This window comes from Equus przewalskii, chromosome 18 (assembly GCF_037783145.1).
Source record: "Equus przewalskii isolate Varuska chromosome 18, EquPr2, whole genome shotgun sequence".
Taxonomy (NCBI): Eukaryota; Metazoa; Chordata; class Mammalia; order Perissodactyla; family Equidae; genus Equus; species Equus przewalskii.
Window position 1 is genome coordinate 16974154 of NC_091848.1, and position 25279 is coordinate 16999432.

General features: G+C 36.2%; 1 protein-coding gene across 10 annotated transcripts in view; it reads left to right on the plus strand.

Moving 5' to 3' along the window:
- The window catches only part of NAALADL2 (N-acetylated alpha-linked acidic dipeptidase like 2), a 1266186-nt gene that overhangs the window by 903150 nt on the left and 337757 nt on the right, over positions 1–25279 (plus strand). For all 10 annotated transcript variants that reach the window (XM_070582377.1, XM_070582380.1, XM_070582376.1 and 7 more), the window contains one exon: positions 22153–22296. In XM_070582377.1, the coding sequence (XP_070438478.1) occupies positions 22153–22296 (144 nt within the window). The remainder of the gene's footprint in view (positions 1–22152; positions 22297–25279) is intronic.

Below are 25279 nucleotides of genomic sequence, written 5' to 3' on the forward strand. Positions count from 1 at the left end.
GAGAGGAGTCTCTTTTCCTTTTTTTGCACTGGGAGAAGTTATTTTTCTTATGTTTAATTTGTATTCCCTCTTACATTCTTATTGCAGATGAATGTGGACAGGCCAGGCACTGCCACTTAAATATCTGAGTGCCTACAACATAATCTCATCTTCCTTCACTTACAGGTTTTGGAGAATGCTGGTAATTTTAAATAGACGCCAAAGTGATTCTTTTGCAGCCTAAAGTTTGGAGGTTATTATTATAGCATCCAGCTGATACACAGTGGTGAACTAACTACGATAGGGAGGTAGGGATGGAGAAAAGTAAACAGCTTTAAGAGATATTTAGGAGATGGAATCTATTGGACTTGGGGAATGATTGGCTGTGAAGGCTGAGAAAAAGTCATGGATCAAATGATGACAGAAGCTTCTGGCTTGGACTTCTAAGAGCATTGTGGAGCCATTCACTGATGTGGAAACAGTAGAGGAAGAGGGACAGATTAACTATGGGGAGGAGTGAGCAGGGAAACAAGATGAGCTGCCAATATGTTGATGAGAGGTTCTGTAGGACGTACAAGTAAATGTACAGTATGGGAATAGTCTCTGACTTCTATCTGCCCAAGATGGTCTATATTTTAGACAGGCTATTGTATTAATCTAATACCTTTATCACTTCTCCTGGTCCCTCACTCTCTCTACTACCAGCAAGTAGTATTGCTTCCTGAAGTTACCTTATTGAAATATAATTGTAAATGAAGCAGTTTATTTATCGTATTAATACAATATATTCCTATTAGAGAAAAAGAATAAATTTACCTAGAACAAACATCTGCCATGATTTTTTTCTTGTAATGCAGCTGAGATAAATGTGAAAATCAAATGCATTAGTATTTAGGAATGTTGACTCCCATGGTTGAATGTGCAGTGAAATTTTGAATAATGAGCTGATGAACGTCTCGGTAACCACACTCATCCAACAATCTACTTTGTGGCTCCTTTTCAGCTTGATCCTTTGCTTGAGAGTGATGACATTGATTGTAACAACTTGGATAAAAATTCCTGTTGGTAAATACCATCGACTCAGGTGAAGAAATTGCAAACCCTCTGTCAGAAACAATATCTGACATTTCGTCTGGTAAAAGAACTGGCCCACAGCCCTGACTGTTGCAGAGCAGGGTAAACAACCAGCTCCTCGGGGTTTTTCTTTGCTTTGAGTGTCTAGTTACTATAGGAAAACTGCAAGAAATGCATTCATTAGAAAACTATGTCACCTTAAAACCTAATCTAATTCACAGATATATCCAGGTTGACTGTCAATATGCTGCTATTGTTTTCGTTGCTGCTGTTGTGTTGACATTTAATTTGAATGCTTTGGTAGGGTCTTTGCACTTAAGCTGCCCCAGGCCCACCATTTCTCATAGTTCCACAGAGGCCTTGATTTACACATTTTTGTTATCAGTTGGCCCCATGGCCTTTAAATCTATGACCTCCAATTCCCATTTCTGTTTTTAGCTATGATTTTAGGATGACAGGTCACAAAAATTCAGATAAAATCCTATATAATTGCATCATATAACATAGCACAGCTTCTATTTTGTTAAGAGTCATAATATTTTCCAGTGTTTTTTAGATATTTTATCTCACATTGAAAACAAAACAAAGACTTAGGATCATCCATTTTGTGGCTAAATATGTGGAGATACTCAAAATACTATATTTGATAGAATAGACATGCATTTAAATCAGACTCTGACCCAGAACTTTGTTTTGTAGCTGAGAAAAGAGAGTTCCTGGTGGGGATGAGTCCTGAGACGGGTACAATGACCAAAAATTACTGGGGTTGGCAACCTCAGACTTTTATATTATGGAATATGAGAGAGCTAAGGTCTGGCAGACAGAACTGAAATGCTACTTCCGATATTCAACGGCCAGGTGAGAAATATGTGAATCAACAAAATGTTTTGTCATCATATCTTATACGCATCTGTAAGATGAGGCCCACGTGAGGACAGGTTGTTTATAAATTCCTTTTTCTCATGTTCTTTCTCTTTACATATAAATTCATACTCACCCACATAGACTATAAATGAGTATCTTTGCATATGTCTATGAGAGTGCACACAGGTATGCAGTGTTACAATATTTATGGCAGTTGGTTTTAGCGTAATTAATGTTTGGATTTACAGTTGCAATTACAAAGTCAGTCAATTCTTGCTGTGAAAAACCATATTCCTACCTTAACCTTTTCCACATACAGAGCTCTGTATACAAGATTTCTGATGTAATAAAGATATATTTATCATTTCTACTGAAAAACAGCATTTTTTTCCCTCAACTTTATATCTTTATACACATTTGCTGCTTTAGAAATAAACGATTAGCTGATCAACAGCTGAATCATTTTAATGGCACCTGTGTAGCTGACAGTTAGGATGTCAGGAAAGTGCCATGTTTGTAGGAGATATAAGTCTGTCCTTGGTTTTGTGATGAGTAGAAACAGAATGTGCTGACTAAGTGACCTGAACGACCTCATGATGACACGATGCCTTGTTTCAGACCTGTGATGAGTTTTAGTAGGTAATTATTTTTGAAAGATTGCCAGACAGGTTTTGAACTCTATCAGACATTTAAGGCCCAAAATCTTCACTTCTGGTAGTCTGAGGCTTATGATAGGAGAAAAAGTGTGACTGGCTATGTTACTTCTTGAAAATCTGCTGCTCTCCAGTTACTTTACCACTTTCAGGACTCAGAAAGGATCAACGAGCTGAATTAACTTTGAAAGTACTCTGAAGGCCTACTTTAAAAATTAACAACACACATGAAAGAAATAGATTATTTTCAGCAGTTTTCTGGGATTGTGGCTCACATAACATATTACTAAGGTATTTGTGCTTCTAACACTTAAGCACCCTAATACCCTATATTTATGGAAATAGAAAATGAAAAAAGTTCCAAACGTTGATGAATTTCTTTTCTTACACTCCTTCTGAAACAGTGATACACTTATTAAATAATTCACTACCCTTTCTCCATATGCTGTTGTAATTGTTGATCTAAGGCAGATACGTACCTCACCTATCTATTTTAAAAAGTGCCTTTAGGCAAGAAAATTATAAACCATGTTGGCAACTTTCAGGGCAACACAAGTACGATTTTACAACACTGTCAGCTAAGAATTTACTTGACATTTATAACTTGAAATTGTTTTGTTTCTGTCTTTGAATAGCTCATCAGTCTATTTAATGTATATTTCATACCCTTAAAAATATTAGATTTCTTGTTTTCCAGACTAAATGACCAGCACTTCTAGCCTTTTCCATTCGAACTATTTTCTAACTTTGTCTGCTTTTATCCTTTCCTTCTCAGGTAGGAAAACACTCAAGTAATTCAATTTACTTCCATCTATACCCAAATATTGCTTAATGTTCCTCATGGTATTACATTCATACTCTTGTATAATATTGTATAAGTTCTTGGATTTGTAGAGTGGAAGTGTAGAAACATGGACTTGTAACCTCTTTCTCATTCACGTATTAACTGTATCTACGTGGAGTATTCGTTTTCTGACGCAATCCCGTTTTTGGAAACTACACATACAATGAGGAACATGAAGGACACTAAGCTGAAGTGTAAAGATCACTAAATGTTTTATGTTTATAGCTGTGTATTCTTTACACAGGCTTAGATATAGACCATTTCTAATGTCTCCAAAATTTCCAGCCCCTTTTTTGCACATTATACTTCTAGAAACCACCTGATTACTTGACTGTATGGTCCATAATGGCATGTAACTTGACTTCTGTGTCACTACTGTATCTTTAGCATATAGCTAGAATATGCAAAGTGTTGAATAAAAATTTTTTAAAGAAAATAAGAAAGAAAAATTCTGTGCTGTATAATACTGAAATGAAAGATTGCTCAACGTAATTCTTTTATACTTAATTACTGCACTAATTAAATATGCATTTTTTCAAAGATCTCAGACTTCATTCCATTTCTGAAGAACAAAATTCCCCAGTGTCCAAACCATCTACCACTGCTTGTCATCTAGAAAACAGAAAACCTTCTCTCAGTTGAGAAATTTTATACTGGGCCAGGAAGGCAAAGAAATATCTGAGTTGGGAGCTGGGATTGAGTAGTTCAGCCCAGAGTTGACTTATCTTGTGGAGGGTGAAGAGAATTTGACCAGCACTCTTAAGCCAGAAGTTTCCTTGACACCTCTACTCTCTCAACTGCTACATCTTTCTGTAAGTCTTGTGGATAGATTCTTCTACCTCCTAAATAAGTCCTAAATCCCTTTGTTTTTCTCCATCTCCATTGTCTCCACTGTGATCAAAGCCAATAGTAATTCTCACCTGGACAACCATAGCTGCCCCCTAACTGATCTCACCGCTGCCTCTCTTACAACTCCCAGTCCATTCTCCGACACCTTGTGAAGGAGCTTTCAAAACCCCAAAGCTGATTGTGCCACACTCTTCTGTGTACAACTTGTAGTATTGGCCGTTTTTAAAATTTTACATAAATGATAGCACCCCCTGATATATGTCTATTTCCATCAGTCCCTAGGCAACATGTTTTGGAATCTAACTGTTTTGTTTACTTAAGGTAACATATTAAAATACAGAGTATGAAGTAAAAGGGCTTAACCAAACCCTCTTCAGATATTAGTTCCCTCTGGAGAGGGGTGGAAAGAGGGCAATAGGACTGGTAGTGGTAAAGAAGACTTCTGGGTTATATAAATATGGATGTATATATTATATATATATATATATATATAATCCTTCCTATTGCATTTCTGTATTTTTAATTATCTCAGTTTTTCACAAAAGCTCTGGGAGTAGCAGAGAAACCTAATTGATTGCATTGCCCTTAAAATAAAAACAAGATTTTTTTCATGCTCTGAGATCTTTTTTATGATTCTGTGACTTCTTATGCTTCCTCAAGTATGCCATATTCTTTCGTAATTCAGGGCCTTCACATACCTGGTTTCTTTTAGTTAGAAGGTTTTGATTAGAAGGTTAGAACATGGGTCCTAGCCTATAGTGCTAATAGTAGTGAAAATAAGTCCAAACACTTTGGAAGACAATTTACCAGGAATTAAAAATTCTCGTATTCTCTGACCCCAAATCTATTTCTCCATGACAACCTTACAGAAACCCTCACATATGTGCAAGGGGATGTATGTAAAAGTATATTCATGGAGATTTTGATTGCAATAGCAAAATTTGGAACTGATCAAATGAATTATAGAATGTTAGAACTATGAAATACTATACAGTATGCAAAAAGAATAACATAGATCTCTGCAAACTTACATCAAAAGATCTTTAAGTCATCTTTGTTGATTGAAAAATGCCACAAAGTGATGTGTATATTACAATATCATTTAAGTATAGAAAATGATACAGTTATTAAAAAGGTTGTATGAAAAAATATAAAGCTTAAGATATACTGTGTTAGTAAGAGTGCTTCCTTGAGGGATGGTATGGGGGACTAAAAGGTGGGGTATGATCAAATGACCTTTAGCTTTATTTGCAATGTTCCTATTTTTTTTTTATTAATGTTATGATAGATTTCAACCTTGTGAGATTTCAGTTGTACATTATTGTTAGTCATGTTGTGGGTACACCTCTTCCCCCTTTGTGCCCTCCCCCCACCCCCCCTTTTCCCTGGTAACCACCGATCAGATCTCCTTGTCAATATGTTAACTTCCACCTATGAGTGGAGTCATATAGAGTTTGTCTTTCTCTGACTGGCTTATTTCGCTTAACATAATACCCTCGAGGTCCATCCACATTGCTGCGAATGGGCCAATTTTGTCTTTTTTTATGGCTGAGTAGTATTCCATTGTGTATATATACCATATCTTCTTTATCCAATCATCAGTTTCTTGGCATGTAGGTTGGTTCCACGTCTTGGCTATTGTAAATAATGCTGCGATGAACATAGGGGTGCAATGTTCCTATTTTTATAATAAGGCTTCATTAATGTATTTTATTTAGATAATTAAAAATTAATAAAATTTCCCACTGGCCCCAAATGAGAATTATAGATTACTATTCTTTGGATCCTTGATCTTTAACATTCTGATTTTATATTCTTTAGTCTTTGAATCATGCCTTGAGAACCACCATTCAAAATTACACTATTTTCCAGCAATTAATCTGCATATTTTATAAAAACCATAATTTTTTTTCTTCTTTGAGTTATATATGTGTATGTATGTGTGTGTGTGTGTGTGTGTGTATGTATTAACATTTATATGTGTGTTCAGTTGGGAACTTGAAATCAATGAAGACTTTTTAGAAGTCTCTATGTTATTATTTTGAAATATAGTCTGAGAGTATTCAGTACAGAACTTAGAGATTTTAATCTCAGTGTTTAAGAGAATCTTTCATATTTCTGTTCTAATTCCCATTCATATTTTTAACTAAATTATTTATAACTCTAGTTTGTCTTCCAGCTTAAATTTGTGTGATGCATCTCACAGAATTATCATCTTACTTATATCTTATTTACATGTGTGTTATCCAGAGGTAGGCTCAATAAATAACTATATATTTTTTTCTCTACATATTACTATTACCCCACTGAGTTTTTCCCATCTCAATATTACATAAATTGCTAAACATATAATATTAGCATAGAGGTAGATTCATGAAAGTTGTTTGTAATGTTTGAAAAGGCTATGCATTTTCTGTTGATAACTGAACATAGATTTTTACTGTTCAATCTTTATATTAAGATATGGCATTAGTGTGACATTAGTTAATGTTTTTAGAATTTCTTATTGTTTATGGAGAGCTATTCAATTTTAACATCAATGCTGGATCAGTGTAGGTTGTACGGATATAATATGGGATCTTATAAATCCAGCGTGTCACTGATAGTTTCATTGAAACTTGAAATAATTTTGAAATTTCAAATAGTTCAAATAAATCCTGAATGCATGCAGAAAGTAGCTGATGTCTTCTTTTGTGTTGAAAAATGAATTTGACTTTATCATAACATGGTCTAAAAATAGCCACCTTGCTTTCATATGATTTTCTTTGAAGCAACCTTGCAAGTGTGCTGCTCTTTTTTAGTTCACTTTATACCAAAGGTACTACAAGAAAATAGGCATAGACTGTCTTATTATCTCTTTGATTTGTGTATCTCAGTACACTCCACAAGTTGGGCATGAGCAGAAATGCTTATATTTTTTTCCATGGGAACCTCAGAAGAATGAAAAGAAGTGATAGCAGGAAAATATGCTCTATCAGAAGGAGCACCAAGAGATTGCATTTTTTTTCAGTTCTACTGGATGGTATATGGATAGTATTTGTCACTAAAATAATGTGGCTCATTTATATTGCACTGTTCTTCCGTGAAGCTCAAAGCACTTTATGGGCACTCTCATTAATCCTAAAGCTTTGCTGTGAGCTAGGTATTTGGCAGCTTTTGTCCTCACTTTATTGCCTGGGAGTCTACAGTTTAAAGGATGTCATTGGGGAGGCATTTGCGAAGTGTTCAGAAAACATCCAAGGGGGGTAACTGCAGTATGAATAGGTGAGGACATTTTACTTTATTTATAAAGGCTTTATGGTAATAATTACCCATAAAGCCAAATGCTAAATGTAATTATTTAAAATATTCTGATCCCTCTTTATCTCCAAGACAGTCTTCCTACAGAATCTATTATTAACAGGACTTTCCTTCTTCTACATATCCAGGATTGAAACCTTAATTGCTTACTCTGTTACCTCATTGCCACTACTCTGTTCAATGGGTTGCTAAGTCTTGACAATTCTTCTTTTCTAGGCTTTTCACACGAATCTTTAACTTTCTGCTTCCAGACATATCCTAGCTCATGCAGGTATTACTCTTGTTAGAAACTGCAATAGTTTCTAATAGTATCAATACCAGAATCTTAGTTTTAGAGTCTAAAAGAAGCAGGCTCTGAGCCTACTTCTTTTGCTTACCAGCCATGTGGCTTTAAGCTTCTCAAAGTTTCTGAGCTTTAGAGTTATTTCTGTCAAATGGAAATAGCATTAACTAGTTTGAAAAGTTGTATCATCATATACAGTGGAAAGGGAATGAGATAATATATGCCAAATACCAAGCTCTATGTCTGGTACAAATGGAATCTTTTGTTGTTTTCATTGTATTCCCTTTTCCAGTTCTATTCTGTTCTGTGTATCACTCTCAGATCAATATTTCTAACATCCACTTTCATACTACCAATTCTCCACTCAAAACCCTATAAAACCCTCTAAAAGTCCCCAGTACTTACTCAATATTCTCCACACTTCTTAATCTATCACACAAGACCCACCACCACAAGGACTCTATAAGTCTAGCCATAATCTACCATGTACATGGTCATCTCCGCTTAACCATGTCTACCCGCCATTCCCTTTTCACACCTTTATTTTTCTGCCACAGCTCATTTAATCATTTTGCCTGGAATCATCTCCCCTGTACGTATTTTTTTTCCTATAGTTTGAAACTTATAGTTTTGTATAAAAAATCCTGTCAAAGCCAGGATCATTTGACACCAGATGTAACTAAAGAGCATGGTTCTAGTAACTGTTTTTTAGGGCTCTAGTCACTACTTTAAAAGAAACTCAAATTTCCTGGTGAGGAGTCAAGAAAACCTGCTTCATGTTGCTGAGCTTTGACATGCTGACTACTGACCAGTCACAAGGCACTGCTGTGCTAATGTGCTAATAAATCCATTAGCAATGTTTGTTTTTTGTTTCCATTAAATTCATCTCTGTCTTTTTCAGATATCTGTTTCTTCTTTATTTCTGGTGTTCCTCGTCTCTTCAGGCCTGCTGAAGCTTTTTTGTCTGTTGGCTCATTTCAGAAACCCTGGCCAGAGATATTGGGTTCTCTAGCCACTCTGAAACTCTTTCATTAACTGAATAGTTCTAGTCATGAAGCTCAATGTTTTGTGTCTTCTATTCCCTCCCAGCTCTTCTGCTGGCCTCCCTGTTCCTGTCCCAACTGAACTGCCACAAAAATATAATTAAAAAGGGCTGCCAGACAGCGATCTGTTCGTTCTCTGGAATAACTTCTTGGACGTTTCTCTTTTCTACTATTTAAGATTGCACTCATTTCCTACCTCTTCTAAGAAACAGATACAATGTTGACTAAGAGTGACCCAAAAGGATCTTAATATATAGCACAAGGTGTAATATTACATCACTGAATGGTTATGAGGATTAAATGAAGAAGCTGGAAAGAAAATTTAGACCAATGTGAATAATCTTGATTTTTGTTCAAGCTCCCTCCCTTATCATGGAAAAGCTTTTAAAAGATAAGTGTGTTTGGTGCTGTTTGAAGTCCTATACACAAAAACTAGTAAAGACAACATTACTATCCTTAAAAAACATGCCAGCTTATTAACTGGACCATCAGAACTGTGCTAAGCACAGCCGTGTCTCTCACTGTGCCATTACAGGCTTTGCTGCAACTTCAAAGAAGACTTATTATTTAGGGAAATAACCTTTCAATATACCGAAAAATATTACCAGAGTAAGAAAATAAGCAAAGCATTATTTTCGTCTTTTTTTTTAAATATGAATTTGGGTCCCATTTCATAACATACTTTGAGAAAATGTACCTCCAAAACAAATTGCTAAATTACTTTCAACAAATTATAGGACTTTTCTGTAAGAAAATTCTCATGTCCATAAATTCAGAGGAAGAATTAATAATACAATATTTCTGACTAGAGTTCTATTATACAGACAGCTCTTGATGACCAATCTGTGCTTATTAACTGAGGGGATTTTTTCCACAGCACATGTTTAAAAATCTTCAATTTTTAAATTCCATGTGTGTCTTCTCCCAATATACACTGTCACTACAGCAAGACACTAGCATGATATTTTTCAAGTCACAATTCTATGTGCGATTAATAGTAAAAAGTAATTTTATGATATTGTAAGAAAAATGATAAGCCAGGAGGGAAATTAATTGAAATCTTTCATTTTACCCATTCCAAAAAGTTCTGAGGGACTTTTCTGTAACTACAGTAGGATATTCACCTCAAATTTAGATGTAACCATGTGAATGCAAAGAACTCCTTTTGACATCAAGATGAGAAAGATTTCTATTAAATTCCTGTCAGAATTATAAAGTACTGTATGGTATTTTGAAACACATTTTGGAGAGGAAACTATTAACTTATTAAAATCACTGCTTGTGGAAAATGTTAGAATCAAGATCTTAGAAATGGAAATCCTTATTGTATATATGATGTATTGTATTATATGTATGTATTGTATATATGATGAGTTTAAGGCTGCAAAAGAGGTGGAAACCTTTCCCAGAGTCTCTTCCCAGTTAGAGGCAAGGTAAGGACCAGATACTGGTCTCTGGACTCCAGGCCGGTGTCCCTTTCTTGTGTCAATGTTTCCATGTCAAAACCAGAAAATACACAGGTAACAATGAGGAAATGAGATGCACTTCATATGTGGCAGCTCATTTAATCTAACATCTATGTCAGGGGAGCAAAGATTAATTATTTTCCACTTTTATTATCAGATAACATCTAACAAAATAAGTAACTCCAGAAATAAAGCACTGATCTTCCTGTTCATTGAATCAGCCTCGTAAAATATTGTGTTGTGGTTACAATCTGATATGAAGAATTTTATTGTAAATTAATGGTTCATACTTTCATAACAACCAAAAACCAAACAATACACATCCATACAGTTTATTTGCTGTCTTTTAAAAAATGTAAAGTACACTTTTTCTAAAACTAGAAGCTTTGCAAATCATTTCAGTGTTCATACCCCTCTAGTCTGAGATGATAAGCTTCTCGGGGAAATGCCCTTGAAGAGGGTTAATTTGTTTATATTACATGTAATGTGCAGATGGCCAATTATTCCAGTTATGAATCTAGACTACTTTCTTCGAAGTAAATTACATATTTTATCTGTCTCTTAGTTTGTTTTTCTTATGTTATAGTTGATGGTTTATTTCCAAATGTTCATGTTCTTGGAATGCTTTAGGGAGTGAAATAGTCTTGGAGTAGACAAACGATGAATACAAAAGAATAGTAATATTTAGAGTTACATGGAATAGGGAATCAGTTCTCTTATGACCAAGTATTTCTCTGAAATAGAATTAAGAAAACATTTGTGAATATCTGAATATTACCACTGCCATTGTACATCTACATTTTCATTTAAAATGACAGATTTTGGGCTGGGCCTATGGCTAAGTGGTTAAGTTTGTGCACTCCACTTCAGCGGCCCCGGGTTTTGCTAGTTTGGATCCTGGACGTGGACATGGCACTGCTCATCAGACCAGGCTGAGGCGGCATCCCACATAGCACAGCCAGAAGGACCTACAACTAGAAGATACAACTATGTACTGGGGGCATTCGGGGAGAAGAAGAAGAAGAAAAAAAGAAGATTGGCAACCGATGTTAGCTCAGGTGCCAATCTTTAAAAAATAATAATAAAATAAAATGACAAATTTATAAATATAAATTCATTGAGATAAAATCCAGTGCCAAAGGATGTCCTGTTTCTTGAATAGAAAGGATCAGACTACAAAAATGTCTTTAGAGAACAAGTTGTTAATGATGACCATCCTCTCTTTGAAATAATTATAGGAATATGTTTCAAAGCCATAAAAAACATTTAAAGTATTTTAAAAAATATATTCTCCTAATTCTGTAAATAGTAATTTAATTATAGGGCACACTAGATTTCAACTAATGAATTAATGATGTAACTAAATACTTATGTTTGTGTTCTGTATATTAGCCAAAAGAAGCATAGCACCTGGCTTAACTGTACATGAATCAAATCAAAACTTTTTAATCTAAGAATAACTCTTCTTTAATTGAATGTTTGTCAAATTCAGAGCAAATTCCAACACTGCATAGCCACTAATGTACACATGATCAAGCATATTTGTTCAAGGGGAGAGAATGATGGTAACATATTTTAAAGTCCTTTGCCCCAATCAATTTCACTTTACCAATATAAATCTTGAATTTATGTGTCTAAACATAAAAGAAGAATATTTTTAGTGATGGGGAAAGTTGTCTAGCTCTTTTTAAGCTTGTGTCGTGATCAATACCTTTAAATAAACTAATTAGGGGGCCTGCCCCATGGCCGAGTGGTTAAGCTCCCGAGCTCCACTTCTGCAGCCCAGGGTTTCACCCACTCAGGTCCCGGGTGCGGACATGGCACCACTCGTCAGGCCATGCTGATGCAGCGTCCCACATACCACAACCAGAGGCACTCACAACTAGAATATATAGAATATACAACTATGTACTGGGAGGCTTTGAGGAGAAGGAGAAAAAAAAGAAGATTGGCAACTGTTATTAGCTCAGGTGCCAATCTTTTAAAAAAATAAAATAAAATAATTTTTCAAAGAGAGAAACCAAATTAAATTAAAAGGTATTTATATAAATACAATCGTGCACTGCATAATGCCATTTTAGTCAATAGCAGATCACATATATGCCAGGTCCCATAACATTATAGTGGAGCTGAAAATTTTCTATCACCTAGTGGCATTGCAGCCATCATAATGCTGTAGTGCAATGTATTATGCATGTGTTTGTGGTGATGCTGGTATAAACAAACCTATTGTGCTACCAGTTGTATGAAAGTATAACACATACTATTATGTACAGTACATAACATATGAGAATAAATTTTTGTCACTGATTTATGTATTTACTATCCTGTACTTTTTATTGTTACTTTAGAGTATACTCTTTCTACTTATTAAAAAAAAAACTTTACTGTAAAACAGTATGCCATCGCACTCTAGCAACAGCCTCGTATATCTCGTGTTTACCCTGTCTCTTGATTGCATGATTTTTCCTTCCACTTGATTTAATTTTGTGTTGTTTTGTGCATCATGGGCCCTAAGCATACAAAATCCACTGCTGATGTTTCCATGGAACATTGAGTTATTGGCCTGGAAACAAAATTAAAAGTGATTAAAGATTACAAAGTGGAAGATCAGTGATGGTCATTGCTCACCAGTCAGGCGTGTCCCCTTCCCACCATAGCTATGATCTTGGATAACAAGAGCAAAGTGACAGAAGCTGTTAAAGGCGTTGCTTCATTGAAGGCAATGGGACTAACAAAAATTGAGAAGGACCTGTATCAGACATGGAGAAACTTCTAATGACCTGGATTGAGGACCAGACTTAGAAATGTATCCCTCTCAGCACCATAACAATTGTAGCCAAAACAAAACATTTGTTTGTGGTGTTGAAAGAAAAGGCTTGGCCTGACTACAATGTTGCATTGAGTGGTAAGTCTGCAGGTGCTGATGTGAAGGCAGCTGAAGAATTTTTGGAAAATTCTAGATGAGCTAATTGTGGAAGAAAATTACTTGCCAGAGGAAACATTCAGTATGGATGAAACCTCCCTATTCGTGAACCGGAGAGAACTTTCATCCATAGGAGGCCAAGTCAATGCCAGGTTTCAGGCCTTTTAAAGAGAGCATTACAGTGTTGCTTGGGGGCAATGTTGCAGGCTACAAATTGAAGCCCTTTCTGATCTGGCGCAGTGAGAAAGAACTCCAGGGCCTTTATTCACACGCTGCCAGTGTACTACAGAAGCAGTAAGAAGTCATAGATGATTCAGCTCCTCTTCTAAGATGCTCTCCTGAATTGCTCTGCTGGCGAAATGGAAAAATACTGTTTGGAGAATCACATACCTTTCAAGATTTTGCTTATTCTTGATAATGCTCCCAGACATCCTCCTTTTATTGGTGATCCTCATCCCAATATCAAAGCAGTGTTTCTCCCTCCAAACATCACCTCTTTGATCCAACCAATGGATGAAGGAGTTATAGCAGCTTTTAAGGCCTACTACCTGAGGAGGACCTTTGCTCAGGCTATTGCTACAACTGAGGAAGACACTGGTGCAATTCTGGAAGGATTACACCTCTATGACTGCATCAAGAACCTTGCTTGGACTTGGGGTATTGCCATCAAGGAGTGTATGAATGGCATCTGGAAGAAGATACTCAGGAGGTTCATCTATGATTTCAAAGGATTTGCCAAGAATGTGGAGGTTGTAAAGATCAATGAGGCTGTGGTTGAGATGGTAAACAATTTTAACCTGGTGTGGATGAGGGTGACATTGAGGAGCTCCTCGAGGTGGTTCCTGAGGAATTGACTAGTGAGGAGTTGTTGGAACTGGAACAGGAATGCATAGCTGAAGCAGAGGCAAGAGAAAAGGAAACTACAGGAGAAGAAAAAGAACTCCCAGGAAAATTCACGGTGAAGTGTTTAGCCAAAGGTTTTGCAGAACTCAACAAGCTCCTTAAAAAGTTTGGAAACGTAGATCCCAACATAGAAAGGTTTCCATTAATAGAGAGGAATGTTCATGGTGCACTGTCCTCTTACAAGCAAATCTATGATGAAAAAAAGAAAGAAATCAAGCAAACCACCATGGACGTATTTCTGAAGAGAGTGGCACCTCCTCAAGAAGAGCCTCAGGCTGGTTCTTCAGAGGGTGTTCCAGAAGAAGGTGTTGTTATCATAGGAGATGACAGCTCCATGCATGTTACTGCCCCTGAAGACCTCCCAGTGGGACAAGATGTGGAGGTAAAAGACAGTGATATTGGTGATCCTGACCCTGTGTAGGCCTAGGCTAATGTGTGTGTCCGTGTCCCTGTTTTTAACAAAAAATTAAAAAGTAAAAAAAATTAAAAATTTAAAAAATAGAAAAACGTTCACAGAAAAAAGATATAAAGAAAATATTTTTGTATAGCTATACAGTGTTTTTGTGTTTAAACCTGTGTTGTTATAAGAGTCAAAAAGTTAAAAAAAAGTTTATAAAGTAAAAAAGTTATAGTAAGTTAAGGTTAATTTATTGAAGAAAGACAAATATTTTTTAATAAATTTAGTGTGACCTCAGTGTACGGTGTTCTTGAAGTCTACGGCAGTGTAGAATAATGCTCTGGGCCTTCACATTCACTCACTGACTCACCCAGAGAAACTCCCAATCCTGCAAGCTCCATTCTTGGTAAGCACCCTACACAAGTATACTGTTTTTCATCTTTTATACCATAATTTTACTGTACTTTTTCTATGTTTTGACACACAGATACCATTGTGTTACAATTGTCTTCAGTATTTAGTACAGTAACATGCTGTACAGGTTTGAGCCTAGGAGCAATAGGCTACACCATATAGCTGGGTGTGTTGTAGACTATACTATCTAGGTTTGTGTAAGTGCACTCTATGATGTTCGCACAACAACAAAATTGCTTACAGTACATTTCTCAGAACATATCCCTGCCATTAAGTGATGCATGGTTGCCTTAACAAACTAATATTAACAAAGACTTTTTCTGTGCACTACTTTTTAAAATAAAATTGTACTTTACATAATCTGTGCTCTTTTAGTATCAGAATATATAGACACTTTGATTGACAAATGAGTAGGTTACTTTCTATTTCCTTTAATGTAAAAGTTAACATGACTTTTTACTACAGATTAGCTAAGCAATAAAACGTGATATTTACCAGGGAACCTGGCAGAATGCTTTAGCTGAAGAGAGGACCAATGAAATGAGGCGCTGAGACCATCTGTGTCTTCATTTTTAGGATTTTGTGATTACAAGTTTTGTATTATGAATCATGAGTTTTAGGCTCATGATCAGACAAAACAAAATTATTAATTTGCACTTTGGTATAATCATTCATTCAAAAAATATTCACTGAGCCCCTACTTTTTACTATGCACTGTGCTAAGCCGCAGGAATATAGCAGTGAATGAGCCCCCAAGAAGCTTACACTCTGGTCAGTGAGCAGAAAGTAAAAAGGAAATTAGAACAGAGCGGTATTTACTATATGTGTACACAGGGTCTTGTGTGGGGACAGGTAACAAGGACAAAGTGACATCTGAGAGTTGGGTAAACATATCAGTCAGCTTTTAGACTGACAATTTATGTTAATTTGAGAAGACACAGGAAATAGGTTGTAAAATTAAAGAAATAGTAATTTTAATTTTAGTTATGAGAATAACTATTAGTAATAAAAATCCTATGTCGTAAAAAATGCACGTGTGCATGTATATATATGTGTGTGTACGTGGGTATGGTGTGTATATATATACACAGAGAGAGGCAGAGAGCATGAGCGAGCTCTGAGAAGAGTGCATAGCACAAAGCATTTTTAAAGTAAGTGTTTTATTTTTAATAATAACTTAAACAACAGAGTACCGAATTTGACTAGCTTGAAGGAAGATGGTGATATTCATAACCAGTGGTTATAAAACACTGAAATAATAAAGGATCAGCTGTATTTACAAGGACAACAAAATGACTAGCCAATTTAGTGCACTGGTCATTTCAGGGAAATAACTGTAAATTTTGTGAGCTAAAATAAAAATGAGAAAACATTTGCGCCAGTTATTTAATGGTCTGGTTTCTGTCAATGTGGCAGTCCTCTGGGGAAAGTCAAATCAAATATTCTGGGGGAACATTACTGATATCAACTTGCTTATTTGATATTTGGGTCTTTTTCATAAAAGTGCAGCACAAAATGTGTTTTAAAAATCTCTCTTTTTTAAGCTTTCTGATCACATGGTTTTCTGGCAAGTGGGAAGTATTTACACTTTAGCTTTGTCAGTCTTTTACTATAATAAATTAAAATAGTTGAAAATCAAGAAAAGAAAAAAGTCGAATCAGTTAGCTATTGTAATATTTTTTCATGACCGAAATAGTGTTGAAAATGTAATTTTGATCTTTGAATCACCAAATTTTTCTTTGAGGAAAGGATAAAACAAAAAGAAATGCTCTCGTCCATTGTAAGCTTATTGTTTAGTGATAGCATATAAACAGACTTGTTACCCATTTTAATGGAGACTCTCTGAGAGAATTGTTGGTTTGGGGTTTATTGATATAGTCAAAGGCTCTATCATCTTTAATTTTGGGTAAGATGAGCAAACACATGCTATTCTTCATCCTTTTCATCCTACTTTTTATATCTTCTTTGCTGCGTAAAATTACGTAAATTGTGTTTTGGAAAAGTATAGAATGATTTAGGCCAATGCTTATCTAATGTGCATGTGAATCACCTGGGATCTTGCTGGATTCTAATTTAGAAAGTCTGGAGTGGGGTCTGAGATTCTTCTGCATTTCTAGTGAGTTTCTAGATCATTCCAATGCTGCTTGCCCGAGGCCTAGAATAGAATTGAATAGAAAAGATCTGTAGGATCTGTGCTTACACTATGTTGCATGGATCTCATGTTTACACGCACACAAACACACACACAGAGTCAGGTGCCAAGTGTTGCGTTATACTCCTCAACTCAAAAACTGTAGTCTCCTCCACAGTGGCAGCAAATTGTCATCACGGATCCACATGAGGCCCCTCTGACTTTATTTACCAACATATTTTTTACCTCACATCACCACTTGGTGCCTTAATTCTGAGGATCCCAGTGTCTAAGATTTCTAGTCTCTGGAGGTTTATCTTTCCTGATACTCTGGGTAATCAGCACTTGCTATATACACTGACTTTTAATTTGAGTTCAAAAGAATTCCATCTTGCTACACAAAAAACGTGCTGGCGGCTAACAGAGCGTTCATTTTTTCTTTATACACATAACCAGATGTGATTGAAATGAGCATCAACAATTTGAAAAAGCATAATGCATAGGCTGTTAAATATGTACAATTAGAAAACATCTTACGGGGCCAGCCCGGTGGAGCAGCGCTTAAGTTCGCACGTTCTGCTTCTTGGCGGCCTGGGGTTTGCCGGTTCAGATCCTGGGTGCGGACATGGCACCACTTGTCAAGCCATGCTGTGGTAGGCGTCCCACATACAAAGTAGAGGAAGATGGGCACGGATGTGAGCTCAGGGCCAGGCTTCCTCAGCAAAAAGAGGAGGACTGGCAGTAGTTAGCTCAGGGCTAATCTTCCTCAAAAAAAAAAGAAAACATTTTACTTATTTTTAACCTCATTTCTTCTAAATTTCACCAATTGTGGTTCAGACTCAAGACGTCTGATCTAATGAAGTGCCTCCAGTATCATCTTGTTGTTCAGGAATAGTAGAGGGGATGACAATATTATCATAGTGATATGATTTATGTGTTACATTTCAAACAGTGAGTCAGTGATGGAATCAAACTTGGGACTCTATATCTAACGGGTTCTTGTAGTTCCTAGATAGTTTTTAAAATATATCTGGATAAAAATGGTACACGTCTTTGATTTTATTCAAAGTCTCTCAATAATAGGAGAAAAAATTCTTCTCCCAGCTCTTCTTCAATAAATGTTTTTTAACATTTTTTGTCTATAATTTAATCTCAGTGTCCTGTAAAGTCCTGCTTTTAGTATCTGCTCTCAGAGTTGAACTGTTTGTCAAATTTCCATTAAGCTGAAGGTGAAAAATTAATGAACCTCTTACTTTGGATGTTTCAAAACTAATGCAAGTCTATTAGTCATGCAGCACAAAAAATCGAAAATTTGGGCATGTTCAATTATGGTTTAGGATTCACTCATATTTAACTTTTAAATGAATTGTTCCATATGCTTAATGGAGCATTCTAGAGAAAAAAGAATACAGTTATTGATTTTTTATTAACAGATAAATATATCTCAAATATGAGTTTATTTATAGAAATACTTTTTCTTTTAACCGCAAAAGGTAATTCTAGAGCAAGGTTAATCAGTGAGTGGATGGGGATGGATGGGTTTTGAAAACCTATGTGATAGGTGTGCTGTGGGAGGGTAGTTAGCTGGGGAGAGAGCACAAATGTAGAACAAGTGTAGGATTAAGAGAATTATAATTCATTCTTCGGTTGTACCCCTGTTCCATCTTCTAGGCATTCAGAAAAGCAGCAAGATAGAGGCATTGAAACCATCTTTCAAAGAATTGTTGATTCATTCTTTCTTTTTTCCATTAATTGTTGAGCTTCTCTTATGTTCCCAGCAGTGTACTAGGCGTTGTGTGTTATGCAATGATGTAGAAATCTTGGTCCTTGTTTTCAAAGAATTTAGAGTTTAGAGGGGGAAAACAGTGTTTTTACATCGTGGCTTTAATTAGAAATAACAAGCCCTGCCAAAAAGGTGCAGAAAGTGACTTGTGAGTTAGTCTTTGAAGGGATTGTGTCATTCAGACAGGATATGATGCATGAGAAGAGCAAGTAAAATAGAAGGAATGGCTTAAAGAAAACACGGAGGATGTAAATCACAGAATGTGTACGGGACAGCTTAAGTTTCAGCATAACATGTATGGAGAAGAATGATAGGAAATTATATTGGCGATATAAGGTCTAAGACTGTGAGGGGCCTTGAATGGCAAGTGAAAGAGTTCAGTATTTGAACTGGGGAGAGATGAAATCATGCAGCATTATAAGGAGTTTCATTTTGTGATGGTAATGTGTCAGCACCTAACATCCATGAAAACTTCAAAATAACAGATTGCACCTTTCCCGTAAATACTCTTTCATTGTCCCTTGTAGACTAAAGTTCCACAGGTAATGGCTGAGGGAGAAAGTACATGCCGGGAGAAGCGGAGATGGCTATATCAGGGCTTCCCAGCTGGTGTGCTTAGGCACACTCTCTGTGCCTTGAGATGTTAATCTCAAGGGCCCCAGGTGCAGCCTGGAGCAGCAGGGACTCAGGGCAGGTCACTTGTAGCTGAGAGCAGCTTCCTTGTGGTCTGAAAATCCCCTTCAGTTCACCTCAGCGGGCTGCGTGACTACTAGCATTTTCTCTGTGAACCACGCAGGGCCTGGTTCATGGGCATACAAACTGTACAGCTGCACAGGGCCCGCACTCAGAAGGGCCCACAATTGATGTAATTCTCTACTATTGCCGCATTGAAATTCTTCATACTCTTTGAACAAGAAGTCCCACATTTTACTCTGGGCCCTGCAAATTATATAGCTAGTCTCAGTCCTATGACATAAAAAAGGTTAGGAGGCAATGAACTACACGGTGGTCAAAAATGCACTGTCATATATCTGTATAAAAGGGGTTCATACTAAATTAGGAGACCAGCACTGTGCTTCTATAACAAAACTGATCCTAAGCTTACATCTTTATTATTTTTTCTTCAAAGCCATGACTTCTGTAGCTGCTGCAGGCCTAAGCCAAATATCATTTTTCAGCCTTGTGGTTTTCCAGATGACAAATTAAGGAAATACTTCTGTAACATATTTTCTCATTTATAATCTGCCTCCTGGAGCCTGGGTACCAGTATCTTTGAGCTCTGCACCCCCTGCAGTCCTATCGAATTAAATTCTGAGAAAACCTTTAGCAATTACTTTCCCTAATAAAAGTTCTGAAAGACATACTTCTGGGTTCACAAACATTATTGGCTGCCTGATAGAATCATTCTGTTGTGTATTTTCTTTTCTGAGTCAGTATAAATGTATAAACTGAAGAAGTATTTAGTTCTTTCCTTAAGCACAGCTTAATTTTTTCCACTCTCTTTACTCTGAGTACTTGTTTATTTTTCTCTTACATGTGTTATCATAGCTGTTTTCTCTCTTTGTTGTTATTTAATTTTTATTTTTTCAAAGTTATAGGTGAATATAAGTAGTCAAATATTTCTACGAAGCTTCATTTGTAAAACCACGTCACCTTCTCCGGTCCTTCCCTGTGTCTTCTCGCCCCTTTCTCTCTCCCAAAGGCAAATACTTAATTGCCTTGAACATTTTTAGTTGTAACCTACTTTCTACATTTACCTCTCTGTCTCTCAAGAGCATGCTTAAAAATTGAATTCGTTTTTCAGTTTTATCCATAATATTGACTTACCACTATGGAAGATAAAGATTTAATTTTCTTTTGCAAATCTCCATGTAGCCTCATCTCTGACTTTTGCTCTTTTCTCCTTTTTCCTAAAGAATGATACCACTTTTTGTGTTAAATAGTCGTTACTTATATTATTATGACTATGTATGTATTATTCACATCATCCGCTGATTACATTTCCTTCTCGAAGAACTTTTTGCTCCCTTTGAAGCTAATAATTGTCTCATTTTATAGATTTCTTATTTTTCTGTATGTCTAGAACCTCTTCAAATGTTAACTCTTTGATCTTACTGTAAATATTCTCTCATCACATTAGCACACATCTAGTATTCTCATTATTTTTATCTTCCCGGACACCTCTCTCCCCCAGCCTCCTGACCTCCTACTCTTATCCTCGCTAGGTTTGCAGCACATGCTCTATCTTACAATTGTCCTTGGCTGAGAGCTCCTACTTAAGAACGGCAAAATTACATTGATTTGAAGTTCTGTATATGGTGGAATTTATTGACTGATGGGTTTTAATGTAAGATATCTTGAGTGAGTTGTTTTGTTGGTAGACTTCCAGATTTTTGGTATTTTTATATATTCCCCATTGACCTGGTCAAACTGACTACAAATGAATGTTCCATTGCCCTGCCTGGAAGAAAAGATTCTGGGCTCCAAGAGAGTAAAACATCTGAAGAGTCTCAGCAATCGTGATACCATCCCATTTTAAATATAAGCCTTACCCTTCACCGTGTCTGGTGGCTCCCGATTCAGCATCCCACTTTCAGTTTCCTGCTGGAGGGAAGGTGGTGGGAGGTTATAATAAGCACTGTTCACATTGACTGGGTGAGTGAGGGGTTCAGGAGGAGAGACCCCTTCACAGTCAGAATTTCATCAAATCCTCCTGTTTCCAGCCTCTCCCTCACCCCTCCTTTAATAGATAGCTGGTGTTGCCAATTCCTAAACCTTTCCGGGCTCTGTGGTACAAACTGCATTGCTTCTCAGCTTCCTCCCCCTGCTGGCTTAGATTTTGGTCTCCTTGGGTCTGTTGTATCAGTTGACACTTATGCATCTGCTTTCCAGCTTTTAGAATCTTTTTTGCTGTTGTGTCTTATTCTCTTGGCCCCTGTGGATTTATGCTTTCTTATTCCTTGTTATCATTTCAGTGGAGTTTTATGGAAGAATGGAGGTAAATGCATGTGTACAATCTGCCATCATTAACTAGGATACATAATAGTATTTGGACTGAATTTTTATTATGAGGTACCTCAAATCATTTTAAATAAGTAGGCAGAGTATAACTAAGGAATAAACAAAGAAATGAACTAAAATATACTTACCGCTCATATTTAAATACTTGTTACAGAAAACTTCCTTCAAGTGTTTTTAATTTCTGTTTACTAAAGATTCTGTTCATTTCTCTTTTGAATACAGATGGAAGCTTTAGGCAAAACCGGTCAGACCTCACCTCTCTCCTTGTGCAGCCCATCTCAGCATCTCTCGTTGCAAAACTGATCTCTTCACCGCAAGATAGAACCAAAAATGGTGTCTGTAGCCCTCTAGAACTTCCAAATAATGGTAAAGTATTTAATGGCTTTCTGTGTGTCTTGTAGCTTTTGTAAGGACCATGATCATTTTTAATCTCCTAAACTGACATGTTTAGGATTATCCTCCAAGAAAACATTTATTTTTGATGAGGTGAGCATTTATTTCTCTCCTTTGGCTCTTTAAGGGACATTTTGGAAAGTAATTTTGATAAAGACTCACAGTTGACCAAACTGAGAGGTTAAAAAAAGAAGAAAAGCATTTTGAACTGCAACAAGGAAAAGCAGCTTTACAAATAAAGCATTTTGTACATTCATGACAATCTGCTTAGCGTAGCTTCCCGGTTTCAGCTTCAGCAGTCTTGTTGCCTGCCAAGATTCAGTGGATAGCAGTCAGCTATCTGGGGTATGAAGTCTTTTAGTAGAAAGCATTAAAGCCTAATTCCAGCAATTGACTAAAAAAATCCCTCTGTCTTTACACATCATCGCCCGAGAGATGCTTCTTGTACTGCAGTGCAGTGTGTCAGGCCTTGTTGGACCACATAGGATAAAACTAAAGTCGTTAAGCTACCTATGGTGGGATGAAAGCCATGGACTGCATCTTATTTCTGCCTCCAGCCTCAGCATTAGAATTCTAAAGAACAGACTCTCTTTACATATTGTTAAATTTGTATCTGGTTGCTGTGAAATTCGACTTGAGGGCTCTGTTTTTTGTGTCCAGACCTGGAGGCCCAACTACCCTTGTTTGATCACATCTGTTTTTCTCTTGATAACAAAAGTATACAAAAAAATTGTTTTGAAGAAGTCTAAAAAACCTGAGCACATTCAGTGTGGCCCTCTGTTAGAAACAGACACTTTTCAAAGTCCTATAGATTGAGAGCCCTAAACTACTTATCGATTGAGCAAAGTGGGAAATGTAGAAAACAGGAATAAGCCTATGTCTTCAAAGCAGGATCAAAGCAGACTGCAAGGAGCTTATTTTTTCTGTTTTCTGTTCTGAGCTCCATAAATTGATCATGGGTTCTATTTGTTAAAATATGCAAAAACCACTGTAGTAATAGTTTAGTTGTAAGGAAAGCACTGGACCAGATTTAATTAATTCATTGGTTAATTCAATAAATATTCAGAGGTCCTGATGTGTTCCAGCTACATTTCTGCCCTCAACATGCTGATAGTCCCCACATTAGCTCCATGACTGTTCTGATGTCACCTCCCTACTGGAAGCCTGGATGTCTGCATGTACAGAAGGATATCTAACCTTCCATTATCTCAAATTGTTCTGAGAATCAAAGTATGATGTATGTCCAAGTACTTTTGTATACTGTAAAATGTTAGATTAGCAAGTATCTTTTTTTATCAAAAAACTATCAATTTCCTCTCCAATACATTACACTTTGGCGTAACAAGAGCATAGCAAAGCAAGATGGCACTCTCCAGCTGTATCTCCACAATAAATTAGCAACATGTATGAAGCTTAGAAGAAAAATTGAGATACATATTGAAACCTGTTTACAACTCTAGTGTTAAAGAAGCAACAAGATAGACCTGCTTTCTAAGGAATTATGCCATATCAAGTTTTTCTCATGGATATAGTAATTATTGGTTATAGAAAACTTCAGACAGATATATTTAACTAGAGAAGACATTTCATGTTATAATGCATCCTTCTTTCACCTTTCTTAAATTTACATTTAGATTTCCCAATTGATTAAGCACTGTGAGTGATTTGTTAAATTTAAACTAAATTTAAATGCAGGATAATGACCCTTTACCCCACTGTTTGGACAATAATGCTGCTGAATACAGCTAAGATAATTAACTTCTAAGTTTTCTCATAAACACATGAAACACTTTAGTTACTCACTGTGATATGTATCAGGGTGGGACATGAAAAGCATATAGAATGAGGTGCTATATTTTTGAGCACCAAGAGCAATGCTTATAGTTTATGCATTAAAAAATAATTTAAATTGTATTATAACTATATCTTACTGTTGTATTTTCTAAGTATAGACCTGAGCTTTAGTGCAGGAAAATCTTTACTCAGAAGTTTGGACAGGAGAATATTAAATATGTGTGCAAATCAACTAATTATTTTACTACCCATTTAATCCTTTATGTACACTGAATTAAGAATTCTCTAAAGTCCAGACAACAATGTAGTGGAATTTGCTGATCATATTTGCTTTCTTAGCATCCCTTTTCCCCTTCTGCTTTTGGAACTGTTGCCAACATTTTCCCGTAATATAGTACGAATAGGTTTAACTACATCTCAAGCTCTAGAAATAGATCTTGATTAACTCAAGTCTATTGGCATTTCACATCAACCATATTATGATGATTGGTTCAAGGATGATCTAAGGCTGGCCAAATAGGGCCAAGACTCAATTTCTGGACTTTGTTTGAGCACTGACTCACTTTAATACTAGAGCTGAACAAGAAAGCATGTAGCCCTGGGATCTTTCGGTAGTCTTCTTGGGACCTTGAGAGTTTAGCTTACCTGAAAATGGAGCCAACACAAGGAAGGTGTAAGTGGATAATGGAGAGAACATAAAAATAGAGAAAGAGATAGATAAAGGGAGAGAGAAGAGAGGCTCCTGTTCACATAATTTGAGCCCTAAATAAAGTCATATCTGAAAACAAATCTACTGAATTGGCCATATATATGAGTCAATATATTCTCATTTTTTTCCAGTTAATTTATTGTTGGATTTTCAGTTGCTCACTACCAAAAGGTACCTAAGCGATGCAGACCATAAAACTTAAACTAAACAAAGGAATTAAATATTACGTTCATGAAATAGACCCAATGAAGTGAATTAGAGACCAGGACATTTGTAGGAAAAGTCCTGAGAGAACTAAGAAAATTGTATGAGGAATAGAAAAATAAGTAGGAGAAAAGTTCTTGCTTAAATATATATGGATTGTTCACATTGATTAGATAATTGAATATTGACTCCATTTCATTTTTCATCGTCTTACTTTTTGTAGGTCTTACCCATCGATCTAACATGTTG